Raw genomic sequence first — 25,838 nt, forward strand, 5'->3', positions numbered from 1 at the left:
ACGTGCAAGGTTAATGTTTTTACAACTACAAAAAAAAAAAAAAGAAAACTTTGAAAATTTACTTTTCTGCCATATAGTGCACCTAACCATCCAACACTTTAATAGAAAAAATTTAAATCTAACAAAAATATATAACTTCAGTTAAATTATTATATCTCTTTCACATTATATTGATATATTTCACATAAAAATAATTATACCATTTCAACTTTTCATGAAAAAATGTGTTTTGTTTGTGCCCCAACATTTTTTTGGGGGGGAGGAGGGGCTCATACTATCCATGCGATCTGTTACAGCAATTTGAAAAATAAACAATTATATTAAATATGACAATATTTTCAAAAAGTTTAAGTAGTATAACGTTTGTGCTTGGTTGGTCATTTGATCTTTACAGTAGATAAAAAGGTTGTGTCTCATTCTTTTCTACTGATAGTTGAGTGTCCACTCAGTTCTATTTATATTAATGATTCAAAGAAAGGTTTTATTTTCTTTATATTGTAGACATAATAAGTTTCAAAATAGATATTTAATTTTATTCTTGTTCTGTAATTGTAACTTTTCTTTTCTTTATGATTAGAACAACTTTTTTAAAGGCTTGTTACATGAAAGCGTCAAAATGTATACATAAATCCTTCATGAGTTTCTTAGGTACAAAACATGGATGCTTTATTTTACTCAAATAAATGGTAAATCAATTTAAAAAATATAATTAGTAGTTGGAAATTATTAAAATTAATTCAGAGGGTTTTAGAACAGAGATCTTGTGAGGATAAGTTTTTGTTTTGAGTAATATTAATTATTGCTATTTAAAGTCATCCAAAAACAAAAAAACCTTTTGAAAGAGCAATGCCTTCTTATGCCCAGTTTCTCTATAAACTTGTGCACAATATGATTCACATATCATCGCCTCAGAGCAACAGTAAGATATCTAATCCCAGAAATAACACTGAGATATCTTACTGTTGCTCTGAGGCAAGGATATGGTTTCATAAAATAACGTTAATTTCTTTTACTATGATTTCCAACTTGTAGGTTATATTTAAAGGACAAAGAAGAATTTCTTTTTGGAAAAAAAAAAAAGTATTTTTTTACATGCTTAAAACTTTTCCTTTTCTACTATACTTTAGAACTGATGTTGTCGATAAACTTTGTTTTCAGCTCTTATTTTGTTTTAAAAATGTTATATAAAAATTACTTATAGATTGATTTTTTATAAGAAAACCAAGAAAATATAAAATAGCAAACAAATAACATTACTTACTTGTAACTCAAATATTAGAAACATAACTAGGAAAACGATTAGTAAACAAAAAGCAATAACAGGCAAGCTGACACAGTATCTGAATAAATTACGTTTCCAAGCTGGATATGTTGGCTCCATTCTTCCAGTAATTGGACTAATAGCCAATGGCCCCTAAAATTATATATGAACAGAATAAAAAACAATGCATACAATCACAGAACAGTATTATACTGTTACTTCCAAAATAAAGTTAACAAACAGTGAAATATTTAGGAACATTTAATCAGTTTATAATAAATAAATAAAAATACCTGAGTCATATAAATAATTCTTAGACTGATTTTAGAGAATACTAATTATTTATATTTTAAAATTTTATCAAACTATGATTACTCATTCTTATTTTGGAATTTTCGGAATACTTCCAAAGTTTGAGGAACAGTTTCAAACTTAGTTAATGATATTAAAGCTATTCCATTTTTTTATACTGTCTGGTTTCCATATTTATAGTATTGTCCCTTTCACATTCATTTTTTTTATTTTGCACATTTTTTTTCCCACTCAATTCTATCTTCCTTGCTTTTTTTTTTAAATTTTAACCTTGTTTGTCTAATGCCAGTGACATTTCCCCCTTCTCTTCTATTATTTTTTCTTTTTTTGAACATTTTTGTTTTTGGTTTGTTCCATTTCTTGGTATTTTTTCTTCCATTCAGCTTTTTCTTCTCTTATTCACGGTTACCCACAGTCAACTTTTTTTTGTTTCAACTTTTTGAGGTTTAACCTACGTCCAATCGAATTTCTTCTTTCTCTCGTATCCTACCTGTAAGAAAGCTCTCGCTATTTGTTTGCATCCCTATAGGTTCTTTATTGGTTTATAATTTTCTCATTGTTGTTTGGTTAATCTGCTATTTTTACTTTTCAAGCTGTTTATCAGGCTCTTAGCTTTTGTTGGATGTCTTTCCATCCATAAGCTCATTACATTTGCATTGAAAAAGGCATTTCTTATAACGCCGAAACACTTGTCTGCAGTAATCTGCAATTTGTGCTTTTTGACGTTATTTTTTATTTTACTTTTTATGCACAAAGGTTTTTTTTCTTCTTAAATTAATATGTTCAGAAGCATGAAATGTTGTTTTCAGTTTAACAATCAGTCCCAAAAATTGAAGAAATCAATTGTTGTTGTGTGCCAGCTAGGCTGGCAATTTGGAGTGTGCTGCTTCACTTTCCCAACTATACCATAATTTGGTGTAAAGTCCACAGTACACACATGCCATAAGGACCCGCTCATAGGGTAGGCAACCATTCATAGCATAACACATTCACACTAAGAAAGGACAAGGACAGGAGAGAGAAAGTATGTCTGAGTCGGGATTCGAACTTGGACCTTCCTGTCACAGGCAGACTTCTCTGACAGGGTTCATACCCAATTTGGATAAAAAAAATTCCATGACTTTTCCAAGACTTTTTCATAACTTCATAAAAATTTTCATGACCTTGTTACATGAAGACAATAGTACTATTTAATGTCAAACTTGCCAATTTTTTCGGAAATGGGCATTAGAAAACCTTTTACATGAGTGCCATTACCTAATTGGAGCACTTACTTGTGACTGAAAAAAATATCAGTGCATACTGCTGAAAGTAATAAATTATTCTTATTTGTCTTCATCATATAAATTTAAGTAAAATAAAAATATAATGAATGCAATACACTGATGTTTAAATGTCTAATAAATATTTAATAAATAGGACAGAATAGTAATGAATGGGATAAAAATTGAATAAGTTTAAAATAATAAATTTACTTCATAAAATCACTGCCCTTTGATGTCAATAGTGCATCTAATCACTCATGTAACTGGACAGCCTATTCGTTCATTAAAGTAAAGCCACTTTTTACAGTAAATGCATTTTTCCAAACCAGCTATTCCAGCTGGCTAAAAGGATCCGTTTTGTGAGCTATATGTTGGGCACTACTGTTTTAGAGTATTAGAATTCCCCTATTTCTATGTTCTATTGCCTGACTAAAGTCTTCATTTTAAAACGGATGAAATTGGATTCCAAAACTCGGATTTGTTTTTGAGATCGTTCAATTTATATGCAATATTACTAAATCATTCAATTTTCTAGCGCTCTTTTGGTAATTGTTGCTTTCTTACTGCCCAAGACATTTTTCCATGACTTGAAATAAATTTCCATGACTTTCATGAAAATATTAATTTTCCATGACTTTTCCAGGTCTGAAATTTGTTTATTTTTTTTCCGTGACTTTCCAGGATTTCCATGACCCGTACGAACCTTGTCTGACCACTAGACAAGGCAGGTGCAAAAGCTGTCCCTATTTAAAACATAAATTCAAAAATAGGACAATTTAATGTTAAAAGAATGAACCACATTTGTATATTCTTCATTGCACTTCATGTTTTTCACTAAGATTGACACTCCAGTCTTTGAAAGAAAGTTAAGAAAAAAAATGAGAGTAGAATATTTGATTTTATTTCTAAAATGCCTTGAAATTGCAGCAAGCCTCAAGCTATTTTGAATAATATAAGCAAGGTAGGAATCTTCACTATCATCACACCCCCTAGACTAATGAAATTCTTCAGCTCTAATTTGCTTCAAGAGTAAAACAAAAATTTGATTTCAAAGATTTCATAGAATTGTTTGCCTGTGTTTAAGTAACAAATAATAATAATTTTCATGTGTTCATATTTGTATGCAATAAAAGATTATCATCTTTAAAAAATGCACCTAAAATTTTTCTTCTAGAATAGTTGGAGATGACATTCTGATTAATTGAACTAACAGCTTCAATGAATCAGAATACATTGCTTCTTAATCATGAATACATTATTGCTATTTATAATTGATATGTTTAGTTAATTAAAAGTTAAAGCTAATACAGAATTTATAATTTTCTGATGGAAATATTGCATTTTAAAATACAGGGCGAGTCAAAATGAATATAGCAATTACAAATGGCTACAACTATTTAATGAGAAAAAATTGATCAGTAAGATTTTCACAGAATGTAGACAGAACTTCAAAATTTATTTTCGACAAGTTGTTTGTGCTTCCCTTGCTCAGCACAATTGAAGAACTGAACGTACACATTTTTAATGTGCTTGCATCGATTACTTAACGAATGCCTCAGAATGTATGGAGTGAAATGGACTACCGCTTAGATGTTGTCTGTGAAACTAAAGGAAGTCACATAGAAAATCTCTGACGTATGTATACAAAATTTTGAAGTTCCGTCTAAACTCTGTAAAAACCTTACCGATCAATTTATTTTTCATTAAATAGTTATAGCTGTTTGTAACCGCTATATTCATTTTAACTTACCCTGTATAGAAAGCAATATCATAAACTGAACTTTAAAAAAAAAAGTAGTTTTACATACAATAATAGAAAAAATCATAAGCATCACAACGTTAAAAACACACTATTCCAGCAACTCTACAAGAAAATATGTTAATAGAGATTTCTATTTTCTAATCAGATTCCTTTTTTGACATTATGTTTAGGTGGCTGTTCCAAGTATGCCCGTAGTGCAAAAAAGTCTTCCACCAGAACTGCATACATACATATGAGGCAGTAAAAAGTAAAGGGATGTAAGTGAAAAAATTAACAATTTGGAGATAACCAGTACAAATGGTAGGTGAACCCTTCCTTTGTCTTAGGGTAAGATATAGTAATAATAGCTCTGAAAGGTGCTGTATAGCATGATTTTAAAAAAAAATCAACGAAAGCCTACCGAGCCCTGCAGCATTTAACACGTTTTACTCAAAACTTGAAAATGTCCACTTATGTCCCTTCTCACTCATATTTACTCATATTTACCTGAATATATGATACATATACATAATTATTGCATATAAAAAGGTAACATACGGTAAAAAGAGGCCTTGGTTCAGCTAGCAATTCATTCTGGATATCTAGTGTACCCCATCGATATGCCAGTTCAGCACAATTCCGTTTCCAAGATTCTAAGTACAGTGTAGCCCACAAAACATTAAACAATGCAAATACTACAAAACATACATCTTCTGTAGCCTATAGAAAAGAGAAAAGTTTCTGTGAAAAGATAAAATATGAAAATCAACCAATCAGGGTTACAAATACATATGCCAATGAAATCCCCAACTATGTAATATTTGCCAATATTGGCAATTAGTTTGTCCGAACATAAACTTTCCATATTATACAAGGTAGTCAAATGAAAGCTAGACAGGTGGGGAAAAAAATCTATTTCAAACGTAAGCTTGATTATTTCAAAAGTAACTACTCTAACCGTTAGTCAGGGGCGGCATTTCATTTGGGTGTTGAGTGTTGAGTTTCTTAAATATGAGTTAACTCAGTATGGTACAAAATACACATTGGCTAACAAGAGATGGTCATAAAACGGGCTTAATATTAACAAAAAACAATGTTTAAAAACATGATAATTTATTATAATATGAATCAAAATTTATGACAAAATTTTAGTTCATTTTATATTAAACACATTAAAACTACACTTTTTACTTTTTAGTGACTTTTTAATGCATGCTTTTCGGAATTCAGAAGAACAGAAAATCATGCACTAATCCATCAATGCCCAGGGCATTGCTCTATTGCCAGTACAGCTAAAGACTTAAAAAATTTTTGACACATTGTGCCTCAAAAACAATTCTCTAACCACCTGAGGTGTAAAAATGATCTTTTTTGACTATCTGAACTGGTTGGAATAATTAAAAAAAAATAAGTGAGGAAACAAAGTTACGCATGAAAATACACTTTTCAAATCTTGCTTTTCAAAATCACCCGGACAACTTTAAAAATTGTGAGTAGCTTCATTTTTCATCATTGAATAATCTAGTCACTATCTACAAAACAATGCTTACTGTCTCATTGAAATATTTTATTTTTCATTTTCAACATCCAATACAGATAATATAAAGCCACAATACAGAAATATATCATCATCAAATCTTGGGTTAATTTCATTAAAAACTAAATCTTTTGTTTTATACAAGATATTAAATCAATGTTTGACTTTTCATCATCATGTGAATTTCTGTCACATTCTAAATTGATTTTTTTTTTTTTTTTGGAAAGTTGCACGCTTGGTTTAAATAAATATCCAAGTTAAAACCATTAACAGTTTCAACTGTAAACTGAACTAAAGCTTGAATAGTCTAAAAATAAAGGTAACGGATTGAAGATGTTTTGATTGAGCAAAACGGTTCAAAAACTTTCCACAATATAAACAAATCAAATAAAATCCAAATGAAGCCATTCATAAAGGGCACCAGCTTTTTCACTGTTAAAAGAATCGTTTTGCAATAATTCTGCCTGGTGTCAAATCACTGCTTTGAAATTGTCAAGAAATGCTTTATGGTTTTACCAGTTTTATCTATTGAAGACCATATGGGCGTAACAATCAATGTAAAGTACCAAGCAATTTTCTTTTGAAAATCATGCATACCACTTGCTTGCACAGGCCTCTCATACTGTAGATACCATTGTTCCAGTTTCTGGCCTGGATCTGAGTTCCTATAAATCCTTCAGTGGGTTCGTCCTTAAAGGGCCCAACGGTCCAAGAATTGAAAAAAAAAAAAAAGGCGGGGGGAACTAGCACTCAGGTTTATTAACGTTGCAAACACACACTGCTGGCCTCTGGGGAGAGGCCCAATGGATTTTGTTGCAGGGGGCCCAAAATTCATAGATCCTGGCCAGATCGTTACACTGGACACACAAAATGAAATAGTTAGCCTTTTTCAAAAATTACTTCTTCAGGTTAAGTTTACCTTCGTTTTCTGTGAGCACCGTCGTGAAAAGGCGAGAAAATGCTTCATGAATTCCTAAGTCAGCTTTTCAGTAACGGAAAACACTTGCTTGTGCCTGGAAATGTGTCGAGTTTCCTCAAATATTACTGAGAACAAGAGAGTTTTTTTTAAATGAACATTGATTTGCAATTTGCAAAAATTGATTTTACCCATTTTTTATCATTCTGCTCAAAAAATTTGGGGGTGCAACCACCCCCTCTTGCCCCCCCCCCCTGCTGTTAGTACATACAGTCATGCCCACTTATGGTGAAGACGTATACAGCGAATTTATAGCCTATTTAATAGCTTAAATTCCCCCTTTATATTTTATTGTGAATTACTGGGAACATTTAACTGTTCATAACGAAATGGCTACAATGAACTTTTATTTAGTACCTTTGTCTTCGCTATAAACAGGCACAAGGGGGAGGTTGGGAAGAGTGCAGTCATAATAATTTCTACATGAGAAAAGGAGGAAGACTAAAAAAAGTTTGAAAACTACTGTCAAAATGGTTTCCAAAGGCTGCTGGGTATTGAGTTCAGTGAAACAACTCATGCAATTTTTAATGCCAATTATTCTTCATACACATTTTTAAAAGAACAAATTTTTTTTTTCACACAAACCAGAATTAATTTCAGCAAAATGTATACAAAAGAATATTTAAAAAATAGAGATTTATTTTAACTGTAATGACATTCCTGGAAAATTTTTAAAATGTTGAAACGAGGAAAAATTTAAAAATTATTCATGTTTGGAACGGCTTGTAGCTTTAATACAAAAAAAGATAAGTATTGCACACCCTGATATAATTACATTAGTTTTGATAAGATCGAACATACACGAAACTGCTGGATTACTGAAACTACCATAACACTTATCTACACATAAATACTCTGGTTGAATGGCACATTAAATAATAGAACAATAAAAACATATTTTAAATATGACGCACTGCTTCAAAGTTGAAGAAAAAGGAACATACTTGATCCTTTCCATAGTAACAAAGCCACATGAAAAGTCCAAAGAAGGCAGGAACAGTTAATGCTTTAGTGTAATGTCCTAGCCAAGCAAAATATATAGCTATCTTAACTCCAAAGTAATCACATATATCATCTGAAAAGCAAAAATGCGTGTAATTACAAAACACAAACATTAAAAAATTGCTGAATTCAAGCCTCTAAGTCTAAATTGATGTAAGATGCATAATAACTGTTTTGTGAGGTTTGAAAATTTCATTGAAGCCACAAGTGGGTTATATAATAAATTTTAAAAAAAAATAAAATCTGCTTTGGTAATTAAAAACTGCTATTGAGGCAAGAGCTTAAGAAAAGAATTTGCAAACCAGTGATTTTTTTCTTCATCTTTTCTATTAAAAAAAAAAAAAAAAAAAACTTGCATTGCAGTTTGTTAAAAACACGCTACTTTTTTAAAGGAACTGCTGAGGTTTTTCCTTTCTTTCATTATTTCTTATAGCAAAGAAAAAAACTTTTTCGACTCAAGGACCATTAAATACTTGTAAAAAAATTGTAAATGAATTTTTTTTAAATACCAAAACTTCTGTGATTTTTATATATTAACCAGCATCCGGCACGATCTTTTAATGTTGACAGTAGTATGTATATAATGAATTAAGTTCTGAAATTTTCAGAAAAAATATTTAAAGACCTAGACAAAAGTAATGCTAAAACTAACGTACATCAACATAATATAACCGAACTTTGCCAATCTATTGTGTTCCACAAAAGCTATTAAAACTGGCAGAAAGCGCAGACATTTTTTAAAAAAATTAAAAAACCCATGAAAACTAAACCATTTTTTAAAAAATATATATAAAAAATTCATTAATTTTTCCAAATAACTATAATTACAAAAAATGCTATATTTTAACAAGAGAGATAACCTTCACTCTTTTTTTTGAATCCTTTATGATTGTTATTTCTTACCTTTTTCATGAAAATATCGTCTGCTATGAAACAGAAATAGAATTTTAATTAGTTTCAAATCTGTGTCCAGAAACCACAGACGATGCTTCAAAAATAAAGATAAGTCTTGTTATAGAATATGAAACAGACTTAAAGTAAAGGATGCTCTAATCCCTCGAATTTCAATTAAAGTTCACATCGTGCAGCTTTTTAAGGGCTTTAACATGCTAAAAAAAATCAAACAAAGATTTTTTCGATGAGATACTTGCAAATTTATGATTTTCTTTAAAATTGAAGTAAAAATCATGGAATTTTTTTTTTCAAAATGAAAGGTGCCCTATGGTACCCCCAGCACCCCTGATAACATGTATACAAAATTTCATGATGATTGATGAGTAGTTAAGGTGTGAGAACATTATAAAGAAACAAACAAATACAAAATTAAACTCTTCTTTGCATTTATACTATTAGTAAGGATTCTACAGAAGCAATAAAAATTGCTAAAAATTATACAAAAGCAAAAAAACTATTCACAAAATAGAAGAAATCCCTTTTTTTTTTAGGGTGGAGGATTTTACTTCTAGACGAGCAAATATCTCTGAGAAACGATGAAATATTTCTGTGGACTGGTGACGGTTTGCCGGATCACCCTTTGAGCATCACCAACTTATATTGTACTTGTTACTGACATTCATTACAACAAACTAAAAATAAAAATATTTACTCAAGGGCTGATGTTTCAGGAAAGCTTGCATCCATGTTCTTTTTAGCTTATTTAAATCATCACAACTATGTAATGGTAAAACCTGTGATATTACGCCTTCAGCAAGACACTTCGGAACTGAAATTTAAAGAAATTTTTAGATATCATTAAAATATTCAAATGAATCAAGAAATAAACAAATATATTATATGAAACTATACCAACCTATGGGTTGTCCTTCAATGAACTTAATATTTAACACTTCATCTTTATCAGAGGCACGCAATCCATATAATAAATTTAATATGATGCTCTGTCTTTCTTGACTGCTTAAAAATACATCTTTATTTTCAGACTGTTCGAAACATTCCCTTTCTTCATAAACGAATTCTTTCATACCACCTCCAAATTGTTGCTTTAATGGTTTACGCAATCTCTCCTCCTCGGCACCTTTAAGTAAACTTCAGAAAAACATTCCTTAAGGATTTCAATACTTAAAAATCTGAACTAAACTGAGGACATTAATAAAAAATTTATAAAAACACTATTTTTCATAAAACACTGGCATCACTGTATACAGGTTCTTATTTTGAAAATACCTTTAATGCATGGGGTTGGTGGAGTAACATGGTTATATGAGGAAGTGAGAAGCAAAGGGATGTAAGTAGACATTTTGCAGTTTTGAGTAAAACGAGTTAAAGATAAGGTCCTAGGTAGACTTTCATTGGGAAGCTTTTCTAAATCATGCTGAAAAACAGCACCTACTCGGGCTACTAGTACTATCTCTTGCCCCCTTCCCACAGAGGAGAAGGTCACCTACCATTTGTACTAGTTGTCTACAACTTGTTAATTTTGCCACTTACATCTCTTTGTTTCTCACTGTCTCATATATCAAGTAAGGCTTTGAAATTAATTACACTTTTCCTTTTAGTTTTTAAGAACTAAGAATTAAATTTACATTCATAGCAACTAATTAATAAGGAAAGCAGTCAACTTTATTGTTTGTGCTTTATTTAAATTTTTTTCCTTTACACCTTTTTAAACTTCTAAAATTTTATTTAAAATAGGCTCCTCATCAGATTTACTGTGCAGAGAACTTAACACCAGGTCTCAAAAATATTTTTTTCATAAACAGTTAATTATGATTTATTGTTTACTACATTATTTAACTGTAATCTAAGCAGTTTGAAAATTACATATGCTAAATTTGTGAGACAAATGTTAGCTAAATATCAGTTTGATAATAAAAGGTTTTACTTATAGTGTATTATTTCTACCAAGATTAATGCACAGATTTTGTGATGGTAGTAAAGAATAAAAGTGACAGAAATTAGGATATTTCTGTTCAAAGAAAATGGTTGTTGAAAGAGGGAATATGGGAAGCATGGTCATCTATATAGGGAGGTAAGTAGGGGCTCAAGCCCCCCTCAGAAATTAGAATGTCCGTGCTTTTAGTATTTTTTTCTTTGCAAAAATGTAAAAACACTTCTTCTCCAGCCATTAATGAATAAAATGTTGAAAATGTCAAACTTTAATAACTCTAATCTGTTTCTGTACTGAAATTGGTTTTCATGAGGAAAATATCCTGCTAAACCATGGGGAAAATATCTCAGCCCCCCCCCCTTACGATTTTGCATATGAGCACCCATGATGGGAAGTGGTTTCCTAATATAGGGTAAATTTAACAAAAAATCATGAGAAGGAACCATTTTCCATCAAATTTTGATCATTTAACAGAACTAACCCCCAGGGAGGGTTCACTGCATTCATATATTTTACTTTTGAGTAAAAAAAAATAATAGGAAATCTTATTTTAAAAAAGTTTCAGAAGAAAAGATTTTAAGCTTATTTTACCAGGGGTCGATCCAGGTTTTATTTTTTGGGTCCCCATTTTGTGAAAAAGCAAAATATTTTTGTGAATTTTCTTTATTTTTGTAAAAAAGAACTTCTTGTGATTTTTTTCTTGGAAAAGATTATATAAAAGCATTTTTAGCTGTCGTATCGTTATAGAAAAGCATTAGACAGGTTTCAGGGGTGATTGCAAGTTCTTGAAGAATACCTGAAAGCCGTCTAGAAAAAATGCGCTGGGGGAGGGGGGAAGTAAGACCCTTAACATTTTATTCGTAATTTGACGCACATTACATTTATTGTTTTTTACAAATATACATATGCAAGGCACACTTTCTTAAGGTGAAAGTCTCATAACAGATTTACTGTTTGCCCCTCTCAAATACTTTTAGATCAATGAAAATTGCACATGCTGCTGAACGTAATGATAACTCCCAATAAATACAATATGAACAGACTCAAAGATATCACATATTTCTTAACACAGAAGAATGTATGTGTTTGAAAAACTTAAAAGTAATTAAAACCCAAAATAATACTGCACCAGCATTCAGCGTTTAATTTTTTGACATTTGACGTTCTTACAGAGTAGGTATTTCGTTTAAAACTTTGCAATTTAATGATGTTAATAAATATATAATGAAATTTTATTTGTTTGCCACTTAACAAGGTACAGTCAACATCAAAAATGCGAAAAATTCATTTACCATGGCGCATGTAAGGAAATCAAGATCTTCGAAAGAAATAGAAATATAAAAACAGCATATAAAAGAATTTTATTTTTAGTAAAGTTATTTTAGAATTGGATTTCGAAACTCAACACAAATTAATACTAAATATATATTGCGTAATCAAAGTAAAATTTAGGATTTTCCTGAAAACAACGGAATTTTGGTATTTTCAAAGATAAATGTTTTGAACTGAAATGTGGGATAAATACGTGGCATTCTTACCACAAGTTAGCAAATGTTTTTTCATTTCATTGTCATCTAAATTTACCCCCAAAAATCTAACTAGAGATTCAAAATTCTCAAAAATGGCCCATTGCTTCATGATTATAAATACAAAATTTGAATAAACTTACCAATCAATTTTCTGTTTTGTTTTTTTTTTTTGCTTCATTTCCAATCTCTTCACTTTCAGATTTTTTTGAGAATTCCTTCTTTAGCACTAGATTTTTGTATATTGACAGCCTCTCTGTGATTTTTGCTGCACTCATGTTTTTTTTAAAACTCTATAGGGTGACAGCTCTTCTTGATATCAACTCCAATATTTACTCAAGGTTTGTTCAAATCACTAACATTCATGAAAGATGAACATATTTTGCACAAAAAACCCTTAGCTGAATAACTATAGTAAAGCCAGCTATACACCTTTTCATAATTTGCAATGTACTTTTTATTTATTGCATGCTTCTTATTTCCATTTGTACTCTCAAATATGATGCTTGAATCATTATTTGATGGCTCAATCTCAATATCATCATCAGTTGAAGTTGCTCCAGATTCACTTCCAGTATTTTCTGCTCAAAAATCGTTATACTTTCGCGAACTGCCTCACTGTCATTTGATGTACTATCTTTTACCGCATTTCCCGAGCCCTCCAAAACGGGAACATTTGCGTTATTGTTACTGCATGATGAAGCGGTGGTAGCAATTTTATCGGGGTTGTTAATTGCTGACTTGAAGAAATTCACAATATTTTGGGACCGAACGTTCGAAGAGCGAAATTTTTTAACATAATACGCACAATTTCGGGAGGTACCTCCCGTTGCAGACGTCCTCGTTTCATATTTTAATTTCTTGAAGAATAATTTTCAACGAACAAGCAATCTCTCCAAACTGAGATTATTGCGGCTGCTATCTCCAGCGCTCCATTATCCGCTAAAATTATCTATTATCCGCTCGCACACAAATTATAATTGAATAGAATATCAATTTATTCTTTGATGCGCCTAAAAAATGTCCTCTTAAACACGCGAAGGCGCAAACAAGCTAACTACGAAAAATATCGTCTGCGCTCCAGGATCGCAGACGATCTGTTGCAAAAGAAAAATTAATACCGAGAAAGAAAACGAACTGGAATAATATACAATTACCACATTTTTTTAATTTATCGTCTGCAGATTACGGGATTCCCGCCACTTTTTAATAAAATCCCACTCAATAAAACTTCCTTTGCGCGCTGTTCCCGTTGCTCACCATTAGCGGACATGCGTTAAAAAATTGCGAAATTGCTCATCTGGAAGTTTCATATTTATTTTAAGAAGACAGCAAGATTAAATAGAATGACCGACGATATTTTTCAGCTGGCATTGTATTTTATCAATAAAAGAAGGAATCTAGGAATTAAACTACAAAAAAATAATACCGTTATTCTTTTGGTTTACTGTATGCTGTACGCTCAAACTAGCATGACTTTGGAAGTTATCTTTTGCTCTTACGCGTACAGTCTACAAGAAAAATAGCAGGAAAGAAAAAATGAATAATGCATTTTAAACCAGCAATTCTCCGTAGGCACCGGTCCGCGAAAAAATTTGACCGGTCTTCGAAGAATTATACCCGTTTCCAATAAAATAAAATTTCCTTATTTTAATTTTATTCCTAATTTTATACGATATTTTATGCATTAATATATCCATTACTTTGCATACGTTTTGTGGTTTCTCTATAAGATTCATTCGCTTATGAAAATTTACACAAATTAGCTGCGCTTATTTTTACATTCAAAGTGTGTAAGTTATTTAAAAAAATCTTACAATTAACTTTTGTAAGTTTACTTTAAGTAGAAGGGTTTTCTTTCTGGGTTTTCTGTTTAAAAAAAAAAAAAGACAAAACATATTAGTTTAGTGAAAAAAAAATAAAAATTTCTACCGGTCCGTGAAATTTTTTGACGAAGTTCTACCGGTCCGAGATTCAAAAAAAGATCAAGAAACGCTGCTTTAAACTAAAGAATATGAGAAAAAGTGGGTACCCCTGGCCTAATCACACCTTTTTTTTTCGTTAAATGCAATCGTGTCAAATGAGCTTTCGAGAACGAACAGTATCAACTACAAACTACAGGGATTTTCGCCAATCGGTTGTTCGGCGTTTCCCGCGTAGTCACTCATACTCTAACAGGATTTAATTAATTGCCAGACAATACGATTTGCATCAGCATGCGTCAGTATTCAATGCGAATTTCTATGCAATTGATTAATAAAGGAAAATATAAGATTTTCGAGTGTTCTTTTTAACCTTCGTTCGGGAATAATTTTCAGAAATTTTGCTCGTTCGTTCCGTAACATAACCCCCCCCCCCCCCCAAGTATGAACCTTAAACTTTTTCAAAATAAACTGAAGAAAATAGGAACAAATTGAAAAAAAACGGGTGAATGTTTTTAAAAAAATTTAAAAAAAAAAAGAAAGAGGAAAAAAACTAGAAGATCTGCAACTGGCAAGGTTTCAATTTGAAACTACTTTTGAGAATTAAAAGTGCATAATTTGGCAAAATAATATGGATAAAGGAAGGATGCGTGTAACTAAGACACAATTAAAAGTTACAATGATTTAAAGGAATATTTAATTCAGAAGTATTTGGTCATTGAAGCAAATCAAACCAACAGAATATAGGCGATTAATTTGCCGTGGCGTGAAATGAGTCAGTCTTCAATTCGCACTCGTGGAACAGCAGAAAATCATCGAATCAATTCTTTATCACGTGCTCATTATTTTTCTTGGATTTTCGCTAGCCACCAATCACAAGCGTCCCTCTCTCGTCCCCCCCCCCCCTCTGACGCTCTCAAGCAAAAACACCTCACGCAGCAGGCAAAAAGATAAGATGGGGGAAGGTGGAAGAGGGGTAGGCTTCCGCGTAGATGCGTACACATTTGCGGTTAAAAAATATTGTGAAAAGGCTGCCTTTTTATAAATTTTTGTGAAGGGGCTGCTTTTACGACGCGGAATTTTGTGAATGGGGCCGTTTTTGCGATGGGGAATTTTGTGAATGGGGCCGCTTTTGCGACGCAGAATTTTGTGAAAGGGGTCGCTTTTGCCATGCGGAATTTTGTGAAGGGGCCGCAAAGCGACCCTAATTTCGCGCTGGATCGACCCCTGTTTACTCAATTCATGAAAACTTGCCAATTTAGGAAAAATAGCCAAAACTTTAATTACAATTCAACTTAAATTATGAAATGTATTAAATACAAGGTAACATGTATCAAAATTCAAAAAGTTTCCAAGCAAAAGATTATGGTTTTTATCAAAGTTTAATTAAGCAAAGTTAAGTATCCATAGCCACCTAAATCACACATTGAAACACACTCCTAAAGGCACACATTTCTTGACAATGAAAATAAATAATAATTAGTGATTTTCTTTATTATTAAAATAATGCGAAATAAAATGAGTTGAAGTCTTACACATGGAAATGTTCAAAGTCTGTAGAATTTATGATAATTTTTAACTAATAATTTTTTTTTAAACTAATAATAATTAACAAAATACATTTTACTTTTCACCTACTTCTCCCAACAACAGACAATGCTAGTAAATACTGAATCAGATTCAACTCCTTTTTTCTAGACAGTTATCTGTCTGACTAAGAGTTGAATAATTTTTATTTGATTTGAGTTATTAAAACAATGGAAAAAAATTGTTCAAACTTTTATTGAAATTCCATGCTTTATTGTTAAAACAAATTGTTTGGAATTACCACTACAGGTGGATTTTGCTTCAGATATAAATTGCATTACCTCTCCGGCTACCTTGATCCAAATATATCATCAATGCAGCTTCAAAAGATTCCCCTGAACATAAGTTACGTAATTTTTTGCAACTTGTGACAAATGATTTGGAAAGTACTGCTCTAATTTCAATATATGGTTATGAGCACAAACTAGGTAAGCAAGGCTGTATCCAGAAATTTTTTTTAGGAGGAGCCCGGTTTCACACAATGCCCAAGCACACACACACACACACACACACACACACACACACACACACACACATGCCATGTATATATACATATATATATATATATATATATATATATATATATGTATATATACATGGCCGGATTTAGACCAATTAGGGCCCTAAGCTATTTGGGTATGGGGCCCCTTTTGTAGTTTGAACAACATTTCTCTCAGTGGTTCAAGAGACAAAATTTTCTTTCCCCTTTACTATGTTTGTCTCTCTCCTCTGATACATACAGCAATATTTTTACTTTTTTAATAGTGTTTAATTTTTTTTCTGATGTCCTTTTTGAATTGGCCTTAAGAGAAGGAATGGTATCGAGAGAGTGACTCAAAACAGCCCTTTAAGTGGAGTATAGAATATTCCAAATTGTAGGGGGACAGGAGATTTCTTCCCCGGAGAAATTTTCGAAAAATAGAAATAAAATTCTGCATTTAGAAGCCTTATAAGATGTAGTTGGAACTACAAAAATATCAGGACAGAAATAGGCAAACAAAACTTCTTTAAAGTTATCTACTCTTTTGCAAATTAAGATAATACACAGTAAAAATTGTTTTTGGTTCGACAAATCAATGATAGCAGTTATCAGAGAGAAAGAGCGCGGGAAAAGAAAGGACAACACATTGTTACTTGCTCACATTGGCTTTTCGGTACAATTAGTTTTTAATCACCCCTCCAACCCACGGACAAACACAACAATGAATTGAATGTAAAATGATCAATAGTAAAAACTGCTTCAAAAAAAAAAAAAAAAAAATGGTGTACATATTTAGAAAATAGGTAACAAGAGAGTAACATACTGCCCATTTAAACAATTCATAATTTATACACTTGATAAATAAAATTGGAGCCCACTTTGCTAAGGATTTTCAAAGACTTATCTAATTATTTCAAAAACTCAAGAACAGTTAAAATGAGTTAACGCACTTCATTTGTACTCTCCAGTCTGATATTTTAGTACTTGATTGTAAAATTTCACTGTCCTGTTCTAACTTTGTAAGAAACAGCTATTTTAAATTTAAAAGAAAAAGGAAACTATAGATTTCTCATGACAACCACTTGTCTTCAGTTGCAAGTTGAGCAGAAAATGAAAAGGAATAGAGGTATTGTATTTTTTTCCCCCACCGCAAGGCGGATACAAGGGGGGGGGGGAGGGCGATCGCCCCCCTTGAGCCAAGAGATAAATAACCGGGCACCTACCGAAATTAACCAAAAAAAAAAAAACAACTAAAGAATATTCGCAAAACAAAATATTCTTCAGAGGCAAAAGAACATTATTTCTTGCCTTTATAGGAATAAGAATTTATAACATTTTTTTCTTCTATGTTGGGATTGAATTTTGGCTTGAAAATATGATGAAGCAGAAACCTCAAGATCTTCACTGAGAAAGAAAAAGTCTAACAGGCTAAAATGCAAATCATAAAGGGGAAAGGGGGAAACAACCTTCTCAATCAAACATTCAGAGCCGCCGATTTTTTGATGACGCCAGTCATTCTGTCTGTAGAGCATCACTCTAGGAAACAGGGAAATGTTCAGTCATTGTCTCTCTTGAATACTGGTTACATCTAACTTCCAAAAGTCGACTATAAGTCCAAAAGAAAACAAATCAATTTATTAGGATTTTTCAAGAAGACAAAGATAAAACCCATGAAACTGGAGAGATACCAGATGTTGTTAGACAAGGTACGTTTATGTATTTTGTATTTTCTTTTCGTTTTTTTCTTTTTCTGATTTGACAAGTTTTGGTCGGTATGTGAGTGTGCATGCATAGATATTTTTAACGCCTCATAAACACATGCATTAAAAAAGAAAAGACGGCTCAAAAATATTGTGAATTGTAATTGACGGTTTCTGTTTTAAGCCTTTGAAAACCTTGTTGTAGCCTTTGAAAACACAAAACCTAAGTTCCAGGATGATAATATTTATCAAAAATTTAATAAATTAGAAAAAATAAAATTGAATAAATTCACTAGGGCCACATTAGTTGGGGTCAGTTTTATATTTTCTCTATGTATTAAAAAAAAGTTAGATCAAAGAAATAATGAAAGGAAGTCTGAGGTGGGCTTGCGTCCAGGAGACCCCATAGCACCTACAACCTTGAAATTTTGTACAAAATTACTTCGAGCCCCTCCCCCCATTGTTTGCACATGGGGTTTTATGTTTTAAACTTCAAATTAGATTTTTTGTAATTAAATTTTAAGGCAGAAATTTCACATTAATTGCCTATTACCGGGATGAAATATTTCCCATACCCCTTAGCATTCGATGTCGTTCGAAAGACATTTTTTTTCTGAATCAGATTCAGCTTGTTCTAATATTATCAATGAATTAAAACAACTCGATCAATTTTTATCACATTTGTATTCGTTTTTATATATATATGGGGTAAATAATAAAAATCAATCGCCCCCCCCCCCCTTCCGCTTGAGAAGTTTCTGGATCCGCCCTTGCCCCACAATAAACAGATTGACAATATGCAGAAGAAGTGAGCTAAAAGCAAACAATAACGAAAGAATTTCCAAAATACTGTATTCAGAATTATATAAATAGCAAGACATGAAATGTGTGAGTCAGAAAAATGATGATGGCCCTGGAGGTAAGCATGTGGACAAGTGTCCCTTTACAAGAAGTAATTTCTTTGCTTATAATTTGATAGTTTTTCTTTTTCTTTTTTTTTTCCAGCTTTTAACCAAAATTTTCTGTTCATGAGTAGAAATTTATAGTGAAGTTTATTCTGTTGTCTAAGTATAAGTTGGTAGATAAATTTAACAAAAAAAAGTTGTTGCTAACAGCTGAAATGAGAGCTATCATAATGGAGGAAGGGTGGAGAGAGAGAGGAAAAAAACAGAAGAAGAAGTATTATTTTAAAATATAATGTTATGATAAACATACTACATCAATAATTTCAAAAACAATTCCTTGATTAGAAAAAATAAATAAAAAGGGATTGACATACACGAAACTTTTAAAGCTTGAAATACTTACTTTTCAAATGAAGTTGTTAAATAAAATCCATATACATTTGTATGCCTGTGATGTCTAACTTCTACTAATAACTCAGGAACATTTGTTTTCAACTGAGTCAATAACCAAACCAGTGTTTCTTCTGTTGTTGATTGAGGAAACGTAACAACAACATCACAATCATGGCTTGGTAGACTATTTTTCCATATCTGTCCAGCAGCTAAAAGTTGGCGAGAGACCGATATCCTCTTACGCAATAATCTACCAGCTGTAAAAAAGAAAGTGAATGCAAATCTAATGTGTAATAGGATTATATTAGTACAGTGAAACCTGTGTAAGTTGACCACTCGCGGTGCAGTACTTTGGCGGTCAACTTAGACAGGTGGTCAGCTTATAAAGGGCGGCAATAATTTATTTTATTTTACTTTTTTTTTGGTCATTTCTTGCACCATGTATTCATTTTTTGAGGAATTCACCCTTACTCTTTCTGTTCAACTCACTTTCATTGTTTAACATTATTGAAAGTGAAACAATAATTAAAAATACTATTCAAATAATTTTGTTAGTTTTTCCTTGTTCGTAACTATATTAGACACTTTAGTTTTAGAAATTCCATATATGCCAGCTAATATTCTCTGGCTTTTTCCATTTTCAGTTAATTTTAATATTTCATACTTTTTATTAATCTCAAGTTCAGCTAACTTTCTTTTTGAAGCTTTTTTATGTAAAACTTATAGCACAGAGAGCAACAAGCTCGACTCTCCCAGTTCATAAAGGCAAAATCAAAATATCCTGTCTCTTATCCCTTGCACCAGAAACATGTAACTTTACTCATTAGCAAGCCCAGATCTGCGTACCCGCAGTGCGATAGGCCCGCGTCCTTAAAGGGGCTAACGGCCCTAGAAATTGAAGAAAAAAATAGAAAAAAAACTAGCACTAAGACTTATTTACTTTACTAATAGACACTGCTGGTCACTAGGGAGAGGCCCTACATATTTTGTTGCAGGGGAATCAAAATGTACAAGATCTCTTTTTAGCACAATTCCTGTTTTGTCACAACATATTGCAACTGAAAGGAAAGACTGAACTTTTCTACTGACACCTATTTTCATTGAACAGAGTACAAAAAGCAATCTCAAATAGAACAACAAATGAAAAACAAGTTTGGAGAATAAAGAGCAGCATTAAGCTTTATGCTGCTGTTTAGTTAGTAAAATACTGTTCTGTCATCAAAGTATTAAAAACATTCTTGGAAAGCTATGAAAAAAAAAATAAATAAATAAATAATAAAATAAAATAATTTGCTGAAGAAAGTAAAAAAAAAAAAAAAATAAACCAAGTGGTCAACTTACAAAGGGTTTTTTAGAGTAGTTCAAACCAAATTTGATTAACATTAGTGGTCAAGATAGACAGGTGGTCAAGATAGAGAGGTGGTCAAGTTACAGAGGTTTTCCTGCATTATATGAGATAGGACTAATTCCGTTCCTGACAAAAGCGGTCAACATAGACAGGTGGTCAACTTACAAGGGTGGTCAACTTTACAGGTTTTACTGTATCATTTAATTGTAGCAAAATTTCTTATCGTACTTTAGCCAAGGGTAGAAGAATATATTAAGTTTAGTGAAAATAAAAGAGACAGCCAATTGCAAAATTTACATTGAACTATTATACCTAGCTAAAAAGACGAATGAAGGTATTTCACTTTCAAGCATTTTTCAGAAAACCGATTAAATGATTTCCAGTTTACTGTATCGCTTGAGAACTGCCACCAGTGTGAGGGACTAACTTTTCGACAATTTATTGTACAGATATGCCCATCGGTCATATTATAAAATCGACTTTGGACATTTCTGTGGTGGTCATAATTCATTTTTCTATTTTTTTGAGATACGCCCATTCGTCTTTTTAGCGAAGACAATTTTGAATTTATATTTAAAGCCAATTCAGTTTACCTGCAACTAAAAATAATTTTCAAGAGGACAAAGTTTTCCTTTTTTTTTTTTTTTTGGAGGGGGCAGGGAGAAAATTTTTAAGACCCGAGATGCACTTTTGCAATAGATTTTCTTTTCTTTTCATTGTGTAATATAGATCTTAAAAAGTTATAGATTTATTTTCAAAGAAATTAAAGTTGTCAGTTTGTGTGTAGGCCAGGTACTGAATGCTTAAGGCCAGATAATTTAGCACAATATATGATTCCTGTTGAACCCACAATGGCCCACTTGGTAAGGCGTTATACTCTTAACTGGAGGGTCCTGGCTTCAATGCCAGCTGGTCGAAGATCGTGTTTTTTAACAGTGACTGGAGCATATTAAATAAGTTAGTGGTCACAAAGTCCTCCAAGCTCCCATTCGAAATCAATAAATGTGGGCAGAGTCGTGCACAGAGCTCCAGTAATGGGGGTACCATGGTACCTCTGGTGACCCCTGTGCGCACGCCTATGCCTCTGGGGTGCTGAATCAGGGGTTCCTTGGCTAGGATTAAAAAAAGCAGAGCTCTCTTCAGGGCCCTATTTAACTAGTTAAATCACATATAGTAGTAGGTACAGGGGACCCTGAGTGTAATATAATGTTGAACTCAAATATCTGCTAGATGATAATGATGTAACTGGTAAATGAGCTCAAGGAGCTTGAATCAGGAAACAATCCGACTCCAGTAGTACTTAACATTAATTATGCTGTTAACATTTACAAGTAGCTACAAGAGATTGCATTCTTAGAAAACATATTAGAATTTGGGAAGATTATAATGCTGTGAAGAAACAATCAAAAATATTTACCCAGAATCGACAAAATTTACATTCTGAAAATATACAGGCAATTCAAATTTATTTCACTTCCTCAAAGAGAAGAAAGGCACTCAAGTATACAATATTGCTTTTTACAAACAAGTGCCATACGTTCGAAGACTGAAACCAGAGATTAAAACACATACAGTTAAAATGAAGTAAATAGATTACAAGAGAAGCTTTATTTTATCTAAAAAATTTTAACACACCAACTCCGTCAATTATTCTTCAAATATCAGGAAAAAAAGATACTTGTTTACCTTCTGACAGCGTCATACGAGACCCTTTTTTCAAATTGCGCATTTCGTTATATTTTTGACCTAATGTTTTCATTTTTAAATACTACGATATGAAAATTTTAACGTTTTTTAATTTCTCAGCCAATAAGTAATGAAAACAAAATCCATTATAAAGCTTTCAAGCTTTTAGTCACAAGACCGAAACTACATCTTGTCAATGGGAAAAGAAAGTATTGCCAACTATTTTACTAAATCCTGTGAAATTATTAGATGAGATGCCAAAAACTAATTACTTCTCTTACTGTCATTAAAAATGAGCAGTTTTCAAATTAAAAAAAATAATAAAGATTTTATAGATAAATATTGAATAGGGGGAACTTCTTCCATGGCTTCGATTTTTACCCTGTGTTTAAGTTGGTTTTGTTCTGAACAGAAGTGAATAGAGAGATAGCAACTTTGTTGTTGATTTTTGTTGAAAAATGATCAGCACGGAGAACCTGTCCTGAACTTTAAACAGAAATTTCTGCAAACTGTTGTTAAATATTTTTAAGGATATCAAGAATTCAAGATGGGTGATGTAAAATGTTACTTGCGAAAAATGGATTTTCCAAGCGTTTTACCCAAAGCTTTAGAACATATTCAAAAACTTTGGCTTCCAGATTGCTCTTCTCAACAAGTAGGACTGATGAAAGAATTGTCCGAAGAGTTTGTGTTTTTTGAAGTAGACAAGTGGGGAAACACAAGGAATCAAAAGCTACCTCCTATCAAAGAGCTTCAAATTGTTGAAAGGATCGCTTGTTATTTTCAGCAACCCGATAATGATCAAAAAATGGCTACATTTCAATTCCTATTTCCTTTCGGCTCTAAAATTTTAGAAAATCGTTTGCCAGTTTTAGGAAAGTTACTTTCCTTAGCAATCGCCACAGAAAATGGTAATGTCTTAACTTATATTGGGACTTGGATGCAATTGTGTACATGTGTGTCAGACTATGCTGCGTTTATCGCAAAAGCTGTTGTTCGTGAACACATCAAACCCAATTGTAAAAGTGATAGAATGAAAAATTTGCCTAGTATATCTCCGGTGTTTTGCGCTAGTTTAATATCGGCTATTACAAACATGCATCTAACGACTTGTCCACCTGACCATATCATCAAAGTAATATTGGATTGGATCAATACTACTCCTTTCTTGTGTTTTTCTCCATTCAAACTTAGCATACCAAGTTCCTTTAACTTTCCTGGTCCTCAGACACCAATTCCTGGACTAATGTTTTGGTGTATTTTGTCCCCTTTATACAAAGAGTACTCTGAAAACACTGGGAAGGCCAATTCGAATGAAAAAACGTTTTCCTCGTTACTATTAGCATTACTTCAGTGCATGACAAAATCGACAAGTATACGAGATCCTTCTTGGTGTGAAGCTGTTTCTGCCACTAGCATAATTGTTATTGCTGAGACTTTAAAGAAAATGAGCTACTTATCCAAAGATCGTTTAGACACATCATTAGATAGATTTGCCATGTGTGTAGAAGTTGCATTAACCAGCAGTTGTTTACATATTCATCCAGAAAGACTTGCAAAACTCTTTAAACATTGTTTGCAGTTACCATACAACCAGCCTTTAAAAATAGTTCTTCAAAAGTGGAGTACTGTATTTTCTGGGAGATAAACCTGACACTGGTTTATTAAGGTGCCTACCAGAATTAAAACCTTTTTTTCCTCTTCAGATTTGAACATTGTTCTAAAGTAATGTAATTAAATACGTTAATTTAATCAAATAAACAAATAGATTTTTTGATACAGTATAACCCCGATTTAACGATTGTCGAGGGACTGGAAAAAGTTATCATTAAATCAGGGATATTGTTAAATCGAGGAGCATAGACATTCAATGCATTCAAATCTGGACCAGTAACATGTATCATTAAATTGAGGAAATCTGGTATCGTTAAATCAAAGTTATACTGTATGTAGACTTACCTTTTTTTTTTTGACAAATTTCGATAATTAGTAAACTGCAAAACTTTAAATAAAAATACATTCAGTTTTATTCCTACACTATTCTAAATGTAAACGATTTTCACCATGCATATTAAAAAAGAATGAAAAAATGTCAAATTTTTCTTTTTCTGCTTCAGTGACATTTAAAATTAATCAAAAATGAAATATTTAATACTATTTTTTTATTGTGTATGCCACATCAGTATATAAACCAGGGTCATTTGGATTTAACTTTTGAGGCGTATAAGCCATGGATTCTCTCTCAGAAGATACATTAATGTGTTGTAGCTTTATGCTAAATAAAAATATTTTATTTTTGGAATATTTTGTTCTTTTAAATTGCATGCTTTGCTCTTGTTTTATGAAAATGGAGAAAAGAATTGGGGAGAACAATTGTGAATACAAGAAATGTATCAAAATGTTTTGAACATTATTAAGATGAATAGCAATTGTAGTGTTATTTCATGTAATGTTTTTTAAAACTTTTCTAATTTTTTTGCACCATGGAATAAAAAATTTTGAGTTACCATTTCGTGTACGTAACTTAAAATTTGTTGTCAGGTAGACCCGAAAGTTCAAATTTTCAGTTAGTGGCCTTTTCTTTTCTTCAAACTTAACTAAGCAATACCAAAAAAAAAACAACAAAAAAGTCCTTTTGATATAATTGCTTAATTTTTCTTAGAAAAGGTTCAGGGTTGAGCGATCCTTCTAATGTGGACACTAACGGGACAAATTTTGTTGTCCACAATAGAGAGGTGTCCGCAGGACAGGGGTTTAATATTGTTAATTGCATTGGAACTGGGGAATTAAAAATTGTCTGCATAAGAGGGGTGTCCGCCTTTGAAGGGTGTCCATTAGGAGGGATTTTACTGTAGTTGATTTTAAGAAAAAGAACCTTGATTTAAATCATGGTTTTTAAAGATAAAAATTTTAAAAGTTCAGAAAAATAAATTTGATAGGCATGAAGTTCTGAGTATTTTTTATTACAAAAAACAAACAAACAAACAGCTATTCATTATTAACAATCTTACCTAAAGAAAAAAGAATGATTCATTTTGTTGTTGAATGAAGTAAATTGAAGCTGAAGAAAAAATTTTAAAAATCAGAAAAAAGTAATAAAATTTAGTAAGACAAGAACTTGCAAAGGATAAATGAAACAAAATGTTTCTTTTCAATGAATTTAAGCAGAATAAATTAGATTGGATATTTTTCTGTTAGGATTTAAGCTATTTAATTTTTCATTTAAAAATAAACTTATCATATTATCCTTTCCAACTTACATTTAATTACAACAGTGGAGTAAAATATAGATATCAGTCTTTCAAAAAAAAATCTTGTTTGAGAAAAACAGTTCAGTGCTCTATACAG

The 25,838-nt window shown here is 31.8% G+C and overlaps 2 protein-coding genes across 2 annotated transcripts in view; one reads left to right on the forward strand and one right to left on the reverse strand.

The window, feature by feature from the left end:
- LOC129223410 (anoctamin-8-like) overlaps positions 1 to 22,563 on the reverse strand; it is a 64,280-nt gene extending 41,717 nt beyond the window's left edge. Inside the window, exons 1-7 of the mRNA XM_054858046.1 lie at positions 22,491 to 22,563; positions 19,467 to 19,713; positions 9,905 to 10,140; positions 9,701 to 9,817; positions 8,037 to 8,167; positions 5,138 to 5,299; positions 1,262 to 1,414 (exon numbers count right to left, since the gene is read on the reverse strand). Coding sequence (XP_054714021.1) covers positions 1,262 to 1,414; positions 5,138 to 5,299; positions 8,037 to 8,167; positions 9,701 to 9,817; positions 9,905 to 10,140; positions 19,467 to 19,713; positions 22,491 to 22,563 — 1,119 coding nt within the window. The remainder of the gene's footprint in view (positions 1 to 1,261; positions 1,415 to 5,137; positions 5,300 to 8,036; positions 8,168 to 9,700; positions 9,818 to 9,904; positions 10,141 to 19,466; positions 19,714 to 22,490) is intronic.
- A 362-nt stretch (positions 22,564 to 22,925) lies between these two features.
- LOC129230157 (integrator complex subunit 15-like) lies at positions 22,926 to 24,738 on the forward strand. Its single transcript, XM_054864561.1, has one exon. It carries the CDS (start codon positions 23,038 to 23,040, stop codon positions 24,136 to 24,138), a length of 1,101 nt encoding a protein of 366 aa, XP_054720536.1. The 5' UTR covers positions 22,926 to 23,037; the 3' UTR covers positions 24,139 to 24,738.
- Positions 24,739 to 25,838: the final 1,100 nt, after the last annotated feature.

Source organism: Uloborus diversus, chromosome 1 (assembly GCF_026930045.1).
Source record: "Uloborus diversus isolate 005 chromosome 1, Udiv.v.3.1, whole genome shotgun sequence".
NCBI lineage: Eukaryota > Metazoa > Arthropoda > Arachnida > Araneae > Uloboridae > Uloborus > Uloborus diversus.